The 13,920-nt window shown below is 37.2% G+C and overlaps 2 protein-coding genes and 1 pseudogene across 3 annotated transcripts in view; 2 read left to right on the forward strand and 1 right to left on the reverse strand.

The window, feature by feature from the left end:
- Window positions 1-3,678, reverse strand: part of LOC111665675 (uncharacterized) — an 11,537-nt gene extending 7,859 nt beyond the window's left edge. The window contains exons 1-3 of the mRNA XM_087177823.1: window positions 3,437-3,678; window positions 826-991; window positions 541-556 (exon numbers count right to left, since the gene is read on the reverse strand). Of these exons, the coding sequence (XP_087033949.1) occupies window positions 541-556; window positions 826-991; window positions 3,437-3,545 (291 nt within the window). The 5' untranslated portion in view covers window positions 3,546-3,678. The remainder of the gene's footprint in view (window positions 1-540; window positions 557-825; window positions 992-3,436) is intronic.
- A 6,156-nt stretch (window positions 3,679-9,834) lies between these two features.
- Window positions 9,835-12,659, forward strand: LOC147818280 (uncharacterized). Its single transcript, XM_087177824.1, has 2 exons — window positions 9,835-10,143; window positions 12,075-12,659. The coding sequence occupies exons 1-2, from the start codon at window positions 9,835-9,837 to the stop codon at window positions 12,438-12,440; spliced, it is 675 nt and encodes a 224-aa protein (XP_087033950.1). The 3' UTR covers window positions 12,441-12,659.
- Window positions 12,660-13,744: 1,085 nt separating this feature from the next.
- Window positions 13,745-13,920, forward strand: part of LOC111665710 (Ig kappa-b4 chain C region pseudogene) — a 1,604-nt pseudogene continuing 1,428 nt past the window's right edge. Inside the window, exon 1 of the transcript XR_015438118.1 lies at window positions 13,745-13,778. The product of XR_015438118.1 is annotated as an Ig kappa-b4 chain C region pseudogene (transcript). The remainder of the gene's footprint in view (window positions 13,779-13,920) is intronic.

A 13,920-nucleotide genomic window follows, 5' to 3' on the forward strand; every position in this document is an offset into this window, starting at 1 on the left:
ACTTTACTTACTTTGAAATAGAGTGTGATGGCGTCAGATGATGAACTTTCAAATTATTGTAGTATAATAAAATACTGGCTGGAAGAGATATCATAAAACTTAATTCCACTGTATGGACTTTTTAAAAGAACATACAGAAAATCTGTGTTTCCATATAAGAGATCAGAAAAGTCGAGGGTAAAGTTGCAATTACTTTCCTAGGAGGCCCTGGGGCAAACATTTGTTATTGGGCCCCTATTGACTCATTTTACAGACTAAGCAGAGATGCGTCAGATGATGAACGTCTATCTAATGAACAACAGCTCAGGAGGCTTTTTAATATCTTTTCTTTATCTGTCAAATATTTTCTTGCTGCCTACATTTTTGTAATTATATCATTGTATTTTATGTTTCAGTTGTTTTTTTAACAATACATAATTATATTATTGTATTTCAGAGCATGTTTCAGATGATTCTTTTTTAAAAATGCATAATTATATTGTTCTATTTTATGTTTCAGGTTTTTTCAGGTATAAGCGATGTTGCAACTAAACAGTTTACCTCATAACTTTTCTTACTGCACAATGTACAGTAAGCAAAGTTATGAGATAACAAACATGTTATTGGCCTAATTGGCTATATTTTTCTACAATGCTTTTTTGTGAAGCCTTTTTTAAAGTTTTGAAACCTGCACTTTTTTTACATCAGCTTGCAGTCTTCTTCTCCTCTGTAACTGGTGCAGTTCTGTCTTTTAAAGGGGCATTACTGCCACTGAGTATCTAAATTAATCGCTTAATATTCTGCAGAAAAGTGCGTCACATCATCTCCATTGTTCATGGAAGACACCACTCATCAAGACATTTCTCAACAGTTGTGTACTCACAGTGTGCAGTGACAGCTATGATGGAGATCAGCAGGATGGCACACAGCGTAGCCAGGCAGATGGTTGTGAGGCGGTAGGGCCCGGAACCGCTCAGCCGGGAGGGCAGCATGACTCGGGAGACTGGGTGAGCTGGAGGTGGGAAAGAGGGAAAGATTGTTATCAAAATATTAAACCAACTTTTCTTTTCTCTTTTCAGCCCTTTCAGCTGAAAAAGCTACTTCACAAATCGTCTTCACAAAAATGCCTCATTATAGCAACATACTTCATTATAGACTAAAGTTGAAACTATTAGATGATAGACAGAATTTATCAATCGCCAACTATTTTGATCTATTTTGATCAAATAATGATTTAAATCATCTTTTTTCAAAAATTCCCTCGTTTCATCTTTTTAAATGTGAGTAATTGCTGCTTGTTTCTGTTTATTATCATTATAAACAGAATATTTTCAGATTTTAGACTTTTGTTCGGATAAAGCAAGACATTTGAAGATGTCACTTTGCATTTTTCACTATTTTCTAACATTTCATAGGCGGTTAATCACAAAAATAATCTTTAGATTAATCAATTTCTGCGTCAAAAAACAGGGCAGGAACATTCATTTATTTTACTGTTCTTGTTTTCTCACTTCTAAAATAATCCTAGTGAGTGTTTTTTATATATTTAATGTATGCATAAGTGTTTGAAACACAAATGTCCTTAATTAACCCCTGATTCGTCAGTGCTGACAGGAACTGTCCAGTCAGCTGAAAGAAAGACATGACAATGTTTGATGGGATTCACATCACATCTGTGCTGTGGCATCACAGGAACTGAAACATAAACGAGGAAAGTCATCATGTGCTTTCAAAAAATAATGAAATAATGCTATTTCACGGTCTCTTTAACTCTGTATAATATATTTACATTTTGTTGAAGCGGAGCCTTTTATTCACAAAGGAATGTCCTCTGCTCTGTTCAGACTTGTAAATATCAGACATGTCAAACAAGCTTCTGGGACGTGGGAAATCTGAAAGGTACCATAATTATCTAACAAAGCAGACAGCAGTGAGGGAAGTGACTTTATTTTGTTTGGATGGGACAGGAAGATTTATTTATTTATTATTATTATTATTATTATTAGTTGTTGTCTGTTAGTTTCAGTACCATATGAATGGACTTATGAACATTTTTATGGTGTAAAAGATCAACTCTATAGTGCTCTCTGGTTACTTCAAAACTAGTTTGGTATTTCCGTCCAGCAAATCCTTCTTATTAATCATTTACACAAGCAAATATAGACTCATTTATTGGTTTAGCTCTAGCTCTAGTTTTCTAGTCCATAGAAAACAAAATCCTCCTATCAGCACATCTATTTTTTGTTTATTTTGGAATGTACTTTAACTTTACTTACAAAGTAAACTTCAAAATAAAAGGTAAACATTATTATTAATTAACATTGATTAATTAGTGGCAAAAATTTGTATTTGATAATCAATTAATTATTTAAGTCATTTTTCAAGCAAAAATACAAAACTTTTCCAGGTTCCAACTTTACAGTTGTGAGGATTTCCTTCTCTATAGTAAACTGTGTTCTGGACTGTTGGTCAGAAAATATACAAGTGATTTAAAGATGTTAAGTTCACTCCTGAGAAACTGTGATATTTTTGACTACTTACATTTTGTTTTACTTTTCAATTTATACATTGAAAAACATATATGTTGTTGTATTTCTATTAACTATCCACTCCATTTTTTTCTCAGCAGCCTGTACCTCTGGTTCTCATGTATGACTGTAATACATTTGATTTTCCCGTTCTGACAGTCTGTTGTGAGCTCCTCAACAGATGGATATTAACTCTACTGGAGCAAATCGATTATCTGCCTTATATCACTGTAACTGCAACATCTTTGGACTTTGGACAGTTGCTCAGACAGGATGTGTGAAGACGCCCCGTTGAACTTTGGGAAGCTGTGATGGGCATTTTTCTGTATTTTCATATTTTTAAGAAACTACACCACCATTTTTTAAATCTGTCTTATAAGTATTTTGTTGTGACTGTCTGTTTTGGTTTGATGTATCCGTGAAGGTGTACTGCTTTTGTTATATTAATATCTTTGCCATCTTGAATTTGAGGAAACAGTGATTTTTCTTTGGTCTATAAAATATAAGAAAACTAATGATTTGTTGATAAAAAGATACATGATCCGTAGATTAATGATCTGTTTCCTAATCCTATTAATTCTTATCATAGTAAACAATGACTCCATGATTAAACGTCACTAATTACAGCTCTAATTATTCTAAACTAGAAAATGATGTCAGAGTTGGCACTATATCTAAACAGTGTTAAATCTTATTAGGTTACATAATGCAGCCGTGCACGGTGCTTTGTTTTGATTTGTAAAGTGAGTAAAGTCTCAGATTGTGTCTTCAGCATGAACAGAGAAAGTTAATGAAGAAGAAAGAGAGAGAGAGAGGGAGAGAGAGAGAGAGAAGCTCATCATGAACTCAAATATAAGCTGGGAGAAAACCAACAGGTGGTTTTAATCAGCTGTCACAGCTGCAGCTTCTCTGTGGTGAAGAGTCCTTACCGCTGTGTCCCACATCTGTCTTGCGGTGGAGCTCGTCGTAAGTGCCCTCGTCCTCTATCAGCTGGGAGTACATCCCGTCGAAGGCCGGAGAGCTCCCCGTGGCCGTCATGTCAACGCGGGAAGGAAAATGCGACGGTTAATAAAGTTGATAAAGTTGCAGTGAAGCGTAAGAGTGGACAACAAAGTTTCGGCCAGGCCCCGGATCACTGCTCCCCCTGCTCAGTCTCTGCTGTTTATAAACTGTCCCTGACGCCCTGCGCTGCGGCCAAGCGCCACAGACTGTATAACGTGCAGTTTCAAAATAAAAGCCCTAAAAAGAAGCAGTTGTTAATTTAATCATGTAGCCTAATAATAATAATCAACACAGAAGACACATAGCCTAATAATAATATTGATATTTATATTAACAATAAAAATATTCCACTATTTTGAGGTGCTATAAACAAAATAAAGGATGTACAAATGGATGGATGCCTATGATGCTTTAGGCCATGAACAACTTTAGACAGTTATGCAAATATTGCATTACATTTTTTTTGTTTTGTTTTGTCTAGAAAAATGCAGTTACAATATAACATAAAACAGGAACAGTACAAAACAAAATAAGAACACTAATGATAATAATAATAATAATAATAATAATAGTAAAGGAACTACCACATAAGCCTTTATGTACAAGAAAATCCATTTTTTGTTATCATGACCTTCAGAATATGTAGGCTAGTATGAAATACTGAGCTTTGTTTTAATCTGCTAAATATCTCTGTTAATTGATCAATCATTTGGTCTATAAAACACCAGTGAAAAATGCCCATCATAATATCCTTGAGCACAAAGTGATGCGATGAAATATTGACACATATACATTTACATATATTGTTTCCCACAATTATTTTAGATGGACCTACACAACAAATATATATAAGCTATATATAAGCTTTACTGCTCCATTTAGGGCTATTATTTTGAAGGAAAATACGGATGTTTTCCGGTGTTGTTGTGTCCAGCTTGATGTAGCTCATTTATTTATTTAATTATTTTTCAACACTTGTTGACAGTAAACCCCATCCTGTGTGATTTACTGGAACATGTGTAAGAAGTCGTGGTATTTGTGAGTCATATATATGTTGTTGGATTTTCCGTCTGTCAGGGCTTTTTCAAACAATTCACTGTCTCCTGATGATTTATTCATGATCATATGATCAATCTGATTTTCAGCTCCATCTCAAGAATAAAGAATAAATTAAAATGAATTTGGATCAGTTTGACTGAGGATGAAATGAATGCTTGTGTTGTGATACACTGTTGTTATAAACGGTTGCTTGATTTGATATGTTTTTTTGAAAATCCACGTCTTTAATACATAGTTAAATATTCAAATTATTAATTGTGTGATTTAAATGTACAATTTTAAGAAACAACCATTAACCCTAAACTGAATGGATAAGAGTGAAGATGAGGTTCCATATAATATGACTGTTGAGAAGGATGAAGGTGGATGAAAATGAAAGTGATGATGATGAAGAGAACCACAGTTGAGGATGAGGAGTGAGATCAGGATCTGGATCAGGATGTACAATGGATGTTGTTTTTAAGGGTGGATGTGAAAGATAAAATAGAATCAGTGACAATAAGAGCACTGATGAAGATGAAGAAGAGCTGTGAAAGTAATATGTTAATAATCTGTTAATGAGAAAAAAATGCTGCTTTATTATTATATATGTTACTCTGAATATCACAGGAACTGAAACATGAACGAGGAAAATCAACATGTGCTTTTAAAAAATAATAAAATAATGCGTGCGCACACACACACACACACACACACACACACACACACACATATAGGCTACATACACACATACAGATTTATACACACAATAAAGCAATAAATATATTGTGCACATTTCAAGTGTACAGTTTTTGTGATGTGATGCAATAATTTCACATGTCAATCAAACTGTGACTTTAGAGCTTAACTATACCAACCAAATGTTGCAAAGAACATTTTATACTTATTTGTTTTCCGAGATATTTAGAGACATGTCTCATTACATCCTTTATTCTATATTTTGCTGATGTGAGGACAGCCTCAGTTTCAAGGCAGTGTATTATGAGACAACAGTATGTGGACTGACTTTTTTTGAGATTTTACAGGATCTCTCTCATGAATATACCATATGGATTTTTATACAACTCTTTTTGTGTAGTTGTTGTATGAGAGAAAACCCCATTTAAATTCATCATGCATGAACAGCAGGATGAGCCATTCAGTCAAAAGTCTTTAGTCAAAGTCAAACCAAACTCCATGCAGGAAACTTCAGCTTTTGGACTTCACTCTTATTCACCTTTATTTCCTTGTCTTTTTTTATTTTTTATCACCATTGCCACTTCAAATGTTCCCAGGATCTTCTTTCACCAAAACACACCCATGTTGGGCGTTGTGAACTGAAGGACAATAAATGATAATAAATGAGATCAAGTGAGATCAAGTGTTATACATGCAATATTTTTAGGCTATATTAAGCATGTGTGTCTGTGAGTGTGACTTTGTGTGTGTGCTCACCTTTCCTGGGTGTGTCTTGCTAAAAGAAGAGGGTTGTGGTGAAAGGTACGAGTCGTCCACAGTGGATCTGCTCATGATGAAGTCTATTCTGCGTCTTTTTCGTTTTTTCGTTTTGCTGGTCTCTGTAATTTGTTTACTGATAATGAAGTAAATTATGTATTTTGTGGGAATTAGAAAAGAATTTAAAGTCACAAGAAAATAGTTGTCAGTTAGTTTGCTGGCATATATTATACTATTATTTCACTTTTGGTTCTGGTTAACCCTTGAATCAAAGCTGAAACCTCCAGATGCCATTAGAGACACCATAAGCAAAAATAATTTTCCCCTCAGACCCTGTTCTTTCTTTCAGGATGCTGCACAGATATTCTGCTGGAGGCTCCAGTGAAGGAAGCTGTGAGAAAAAAAGTCACTTTCCAAACCCTGGTTGAGCTCAAGGATGACTTTATCGCCCTTGTCTGGTCTTTCAACCGAGTGAGCTTGTACCCATTGTTACTGTGACGCCAACAGGGGAGACAGTGGGTGAAGGTTAGCTGGGGTGAGTGCTGGTAAACCGGACCAATGGTTTCTTGGATGGAGGCGAAGGACAGGGGGTGTTATTATGCTACCACGGTTATTTCTGAAAACTATTATGTCAACATCTTTACCGCCAAAAGGGTGAAGACTGGAGAGACCAATCTCAGACTTCTTGGGTGAGCTATTGTGTTTTACCTCCACCCGGGAGGCTGTGTATTCAGTCTCGTTGCCAGTTGTGCTAGCTGCCGGACCCTAGGGATGGCGATTTCAGTCAGTTGGTCACTTCCTTGGTGCACACTGAAAAATCTCAATACTGTTGGATGTGTTGTCCATAAAATTTGATGCAGCATACATGGTATGTAGAGGATGAATCCTATTGGCTTTGGTGGCCCCCTGATCTTTCCTCTAGTGCCACCAGGAGGTCAAAGTTTTCACTTTTCCAGTGAATATCTCAACATCTACTGGATGGATTGGTGAAAGATTTTGTACAGACATTCATGGTTCCCTGATGATGAATCCTAATGACTTTGGTTTTCCCTTCACTTTACTAACACTCTCAACTGAGATGATGAACATGGTAAACATTATCTACATAATAAACTGATGGCATGCTAACGCTAACATTTACTTCAACGCACCACTGCGCTGCTAGCCTGACTGTTCACTCTCTGACCTGTTTGACTATTAGTTATCAGGATGTTGATGGAGCCCTGCAACAACAAATAAGCTATTGGTTCTAGATCCTGATCCAGGATTTCTTTAAAAGAAAGAATTATTAAGAATTTGTGGTTCAATAAAGGTACAACTCAACTATCTGTAATGCATCTATAAATCTGGCACATGCACATTTCATACCACATTACCCTTGGAACATGTTGTCCTATGTTGCCCTTTTGACATTCACTTTAAATATTTAGGGAATATCTTTGGAGCCTACATATAAAGAGGGGCAATTAGCAATTATACACAGGAGGTCATGTGTCAAAAGTTTCTGTATCTGATGTTGTTCCCCACAGCCTCTGTTCATCGCCCGGCTGAACAAGGCTTGTCTAGTCTTGTCATTACACAAGCAGCTTGCACTGGTTCTCACAAGGGTGTGTTCTGACGTCCTTATTATTTTTTTTACTGTAAACCAACAGTTACACCACAAAGTATGATACAGTTTTAGTACAACAAAAATTAGTTTACATATAGAAGAGGAGTCACTAACCTTGGAAATGTTGGTGTCATGCAGTGAACCATTCAGCCCCACTTCACCATTCAAGTTACCTTGTTTCTATCTGCAGAGCTGGTCTTAAAATAGACCATCAGGACCGACATGTCTGAGACAGTAGAGTTTAACAGCACTGTGGTTCTCACTTGCTCTGCCATGGGCTCATTCATCAGTTTCTCCTGGACCAATGGCACCACACCCATCGTGGCAGACAACACATGATTCACCATTAAAGAGGTGAGACTTCATGTGCATTTTGATCACATCAGAATTTATTTATTAATTTTCCTGATCTTTTGACCGATTTGTCTTTTATTCATTTTCTATCCTGCAGGAAGCCACATCCAGCACGCTGACTATCTGTGGTATTCAGGCCTCAGACCTGGTTGGTCCTATCTACTGCACCGCTGGCAACCATCGGGAGGTGGAGAAAAGTGCTCCTCTCAACCTATCATCAAATAATGATAGATACATAAAGTTCAGATACTTTAAAGGTCCCGTATAGTATAAAGGTAGATTTCCATGTCTTTTTTGATTACAAAACAGGTCACAGTACAATGTGACATCACTGAACTGACACAAAAACGTGGTTAGATAAGCTATAAACATCAAACTTTAAACCAGAGAACCAGAGGTGTTAGTTAAGTTGATGTTAAATATGCTTTAAATAGGATTTTCAGGCATGTTTAGTGTTACTTTATCTGTATAACATTTGATTGTTTTGTTGTGGTTCCATTACAGTTTGCATTAACAGCTTGTTTAGGTCTTGATTTTTATCTGATGGTACTGGTAATGGCTGGTACAACTCAAGTATCCACATTGCTGTGGGGATCTTTGTGTGCCCCGTTGAAACATCTGCAATGATACTTTTGGACCAGAAGATGTCACCATCAAACAATTTATGATACAATGATACTCTAGCGACAACTTGGTACAAATAGGATTAGTATGTGATGCACTACAGATGGAAACTACCACAGTCAGTTTGCACTGTTTCAATAACTGAAATCTTAAGATAATTTCCTGTCCCTTTTTTCAGTTCCTTCACCTGCATCTGTACTGACAACACAACCTCCAGCTATACCTGGTAGGTTGAAAACTTAATTTTGGTAATGACATATACAATATTACCTAAACTCCCTCAGACAAAAATCAAGTAGAAAAAATATTGTAGTTATTAGGTAAAAGCCAGGCCAACAGCAAAACATATTAGGAAAAAATAATTAAAACAATGAGATACAGATTTAAAACTGATGAAATCTGCTTGATGGGATATTTCAGGTTGTTTGGCGAGGAGATAGTCTTGCATAGTGAATGTATTATCTGCAGTAGATTAGGATTAGCGTGCTGCCAGTTAGGAGAGCCAGCAGGGAACACGGCACACTAGCAGAGAGATGTGCTGCTGTGCATAGGGCCAACAACAAAAGTGTTTTAGACACTTTTAAAAGACGCCCACCCAAACAATCCAATATCCGTTTAAATGTTTACAGTATTTTCAGTGCGTTTTCTTCCCTCTTATCTTCTAACATAAATATATAAATGTAAATATATAAATATATTTACGTAAAGAAAAGATTATTTCTTGTTCTTTTTTAAAAAAAAAACCCTTTACCTCTATCTTTATTGACTCTTCAGAGTGACCCCTTATTCAAAGCTAGTAGATTAAAAAACTTTTATAGTAGTCAAATAATTAATGCTACCAATATGTGTGATTCAACTTTTATCCAAAACATAACTATGTAGATATATAGATACATATACTAAGTAGATTTAACTTTGAGTCGATAACTGTGTTGATACTTACACTTACAGTCGTCTGGTTAATTTATTATTTAACATCTTTAAATTGAAATTCCAAAAAATCACTAAATCAGAATTTATACTGATATGATATTGACACAATGATCAAATGTTCTTGTTAGCTTCACCGGCACCCAAAGGACTACCAGTGGAGGAAGGTGAGGAACTTCTCATGTGACTATGTCTTTGCAAACCCCCATGGCCCCATATACCACCAAGTCCTAACAAACAACCGCGTCCCCATACACCACCATGTCCTCACATACGACCACATCACCATATAAAACCACATCCACAGATACCTTCATGTCCCTACATACCACCACGTTCTCACAAACCATCTTAACACAGAGGGACAGGGACACACGGCTGGATAATCGGCAGCTCTTGGACGTCCAGCACACCTGGTTTGACAAACTGCAGGTGGAGCTGATGGAGATGAGGCTGAGCTCTGAGAGGAGCCTCCGTCAGATGGAGAGCCGTACACATTCCCTGCTGTGGTCCGTGAGCAGGAGGCCGGAGCGACTAACAGAGGCCATGGATCACAACTCAGCCACCTCTCACCACAAAACCTTTGTATCTCTAAGCCGTTTGCTACCTAGCAGCGTTTCAGAAGTGAGCCAATCTCCAGGCAACAGCCTATGAGTCTCCACAATAAAAGTCAATGCACACGTGGGGGTCGGAGAGCCAATCGTTCCTGAATATTATGATTGTTGAGTTCTTTTGGTGTGTTAAATAAAAACAGGCATAACATGTTTGTTTGTTTTTGGGACAGAAATATATATGCTACAGTTAATTTTACTTTTTAAGGTGGGCTGTATCAGTTAAATATCTCTGTACTGATCTAAGTTTTCATTTAACAAGCACAGGTTTAAAATAAATTCAGTTTTTATATGAATAGTTAATGTGTCTATCTGCTTTCAGGGACTAATGACAATGAACTATGAGCATCACTAAATATAAGGGGAAACATTCTTTAGCCATTTGCATTTTTCTAACTGAATTAGCAATACTATGTAGGAAGGTAAGCCAATATATTCAGGCTGAGTTCAATTTTGAATGCAGTAGTATTGCAGTAGTAAATATTAGCAGATCTTCACTATTGTTATCTATTGATTTTTATCATTTCAAGCCATGACGCACAATGCAATTGACAAAAGAATTTATGTAATATGTTTAAAAGGGAGGATTTTAGAAAGGAGGCAAATTCAGGGGGCGGTAACTCTGTGCTTCGTGGTATCTTTATCATTCTGTCCTGCTCTGCTATGATCACAGCTTGTTGGTGTTACATAAGTACAGGTTTTAAATATAAATATTACTTGGCTTTAAGATTGTGGCTTTAAAACTTTGCAACTCTCCCACTGGACAAAAGATGAAACTGCAGTGAAAAGCAGCAAAACACCTACATTTTTAGTGACTTTTATTTAGTTTGTGTATTCAACTACTGCGTCTCTATTTTTTATGCACTGTTTTCATTCTTTAATTAAATGAAAAGGGTAGATTCTGGCCTAAAAAAACTGCAAAATCTCTTGGAGATAGAGAACATTTGTTTGAAAACTCTGTTGTAAGTCAGTTTGTTGTTACAGATAGAGGACGTGAAGAGCAGTTATGTAATCAATCAAATGTATGTTTGTGTGTGTGTGTGTGTATCTGACTGAGGGAGGTTTTTGTACGACGTTTTTTCACTGTGTGATCATATTTTTGCTGTTCACACGGTGAAAACTCTGACAGTAGTAAACTGCTGCATCTTCAGTCTGGACTCCACTGATGGTCAGAGTGAAGTCAGAGTTTGATCCACTGCCTGTAAAACGACCTGGAATCCCTGATGCTCGAGTGGAAGCAGCGTAAATAAGCAGTTTAGGAGGTTGTTCATCTTTCTGTTTCGGTCTTTCGGTATTGGTTGCTCCAAAGATAAACATTGTGATTGAAACTACATCTGAATCTCAACAGTTTCTAAGAGAGATACAGACTGGGAATAAAAGTTTTCTCTAAGGAGAAAATATTCTTAAAAGACTTTTAGTAATATTTTTCACTGAGCTTCTTAATTTTTTTACAGTGTGTGGAATAACTAATCAATAATAAAACATCACTGTTATATCTAAAAATGATTCTGTATTAGTATTCATTTAATGAGTTTTAATACGTAAATCAGTCATTAACAAAGTTAATTTTGAATGAGCAAAGTAAACAGATTCCATCTCAGTCTTTTCTATAATAGATAAGAAATATTCAGATGCTGCAAAACTATTTAAAAGTGACATTTTTCATATTTGTAACTACATTTTTTCATTTAACACTAGTTAAATGAATTAGTTTTCATTTGTTTTTTACAGATGAAACATTAACACATCAGAGGTACATTGAACTTTTTATCTTAGGAAACTGAAACCTGTCAGTTGGCATGGTTCAGCAGTGATGCCTGTCTGTTGGCATGGTTACTGAGCTCAGAGAAGGAAGTGAAAAACTGAAGAGCAGTTTCATCTTATTTGAGGACGACCAACAGAAGTAGTTGCCTCCTCTGCTGCAGTCCACAGGAGGGAGTTTAGTTCATAAAAACTTTGTTACTATCTCTCTCTGCAGTGGGTCGAGTTGCACCCACCCTGACGGTGCTGCCCCCCTCCAGTGAGGAGCTGCAGCAGGAGAAGGTCACAGTCCTGTGCCTGGCCAACAAGGGCTTCCCCTCAGACTGGAGTCTGGCCTGGAAGGTGGAGGGCAGCAGCAGCAGCAGCAGCTGGGAGGAGAGCAGGAGCCCTGGGGTGCTGGAGAAGGACGGCCTCTACAGCTGGAGCAGCACCCTGAGGCTCCCTGCAGACCAGTGGAGCAAGCTGGGCTCTGTGACCTGTGAGGCCACCCAGGGCTCCCAGTCTCCGCTCTCAGAGACACTGAGGAGAGACCAGTGTTCCCAGTCCTGACCTGACTCACTGGGACTCTGCTACTGGTTTTACTCTGCTACTGCTCTCAGTCTGCAACAATGTCTCTCTCTCTCTCTCTCTCTCTCTCTCTCTCTCTCTCTCTCGCTTTCCATAATCTGACCACCTGAACGTTGTTCAATTCATACTGATGTTTTCATAGTTTTAATGTTGCTGATGTTGTTGCTTTACATCAATAAAGATTATTTTCTTCAAATTAAATATTTTCTGTTGATTATTTTATTCCAGCAACAGATGCATTCTCCATATTTCTGTAGCTGCAGGATTGTATCTCAGAGTCAGATGTTGTCTTTACTGATAACACTTTCATTAATGTACTATGGGATTATATTACATGTATTGTAACTTAACTACTAACTATTTGAGTCTAACCTGACAGTCTCTGTGTTCAGCAGCGGTTTCCTAAAGCAGGTAAAAACAAGGTGTGAATGGAAGGATGAAGAGAGGCCATTTCTATTGAATGATCTTAATATGTTATTTACATTAAATACAAAATAGAGTTTTTTACAGACTAGAAATAAATTGTTGATCATCATCATATGATGATATCACATGAATCTTATCTCACAGTTTTAATTTGAAGTTTTATCGTCAATATTGATAATTTATTCAAAAACACAGAATGAACAACACTAATGTGTTCTAATATTAGATTTTTTACTGTATCATTGTAATGAGTGTTAATTTTACACTTTTCCATTTCTTGGCTCATTAAATTGATTAAAGGGGTGATTAGTAAGTTCTCTGTGCTGGTGAACATGGTTTCTTATCATGGTGGTGATTGTAGTTTGACAGGAGCTTTGGCCATCGTTACTGTCACTGTTTAGATACTCACTTGTAATGTAAAGTACACCTCTCATTGTTGAGGTCAAGTAGCCGATTATGATCCATACAGAGTGTGTATACACTGCATGTGTGTGTGTGTGTGTGTGTGTGTGTGTGTGTGTGTGTGTGTGTCCTCAGTGAACTGTATCAGTCTCTGCAGTAGCTTCCAGCTGCAGCAGTCAGTTCAGTTTCTGTTCAGTCTGACTGAGGGAGGTTTTTGTACGACGCTTTTTCACTGTGTGAACACAACTGACTGTTGATGTAATGTGCACTCTGACAGTAGTAAACTGCTGCATCTTCAGTCTGGACTCCACTGATGGTCAGAGTGAAGTCAGAGTTTGATCCACTGCCTGTAAAACGACCTGGAATCCCTGATGCTCGTGTGGAAGCATAGTAAATAAGGAGTTTAGGTTTTTCTCCATCTCTCTGTTGGTACCAGGCTAAGTAGTGGTAGCTGCTCCATGTATAACAGCCTGACTGGTTCTACAGCTGATGGTGACGGAGCCTCCCAGAGCAGAGCTCACTGCTCCAGACTGAGTCACTGTGACCTGTCCTCTGGACTCTGAGGACACAGAGACAGAAACATAAAGCAGCGTCATGGTTTTGTCGGCTTCATTTCAGAGGGACGGATGTTGAT

This window comes from Seriola lalandi, unplaced genomic scaffold (assembly GCF_002814215.2).
Source record: "Seriola lalandi dorsalis isolate HSWRI2012SDOR001 ecotype SW California unplaced genomic scaffold, Sedor1 jcf7180002054657, whole genome shotgun sequence".
Lineage (NCBI taxonomy): Eukaryota > Metazoa > Chordata > Actinopteri > Carangiformes > Carangidae > Seriola > Seriola lalandi.

Bases quoted from the DNA above. Each gene is read 5' to 3' on its own strand.
- LOC147818280 (XM_087177824.1), top strand. From the start codon at position 9,835: ATGTCCCTACATACCACCACGTTCTCACAAACCATCTTAACACAGAGG. The intron at 10,144-12,074 runs GTGAGCCAATCT...GAGGGAGTTTAG, and splicing joins TACCTAGCAGCGTTTCAGAA to TTCATAAAAACTTTGTTACT.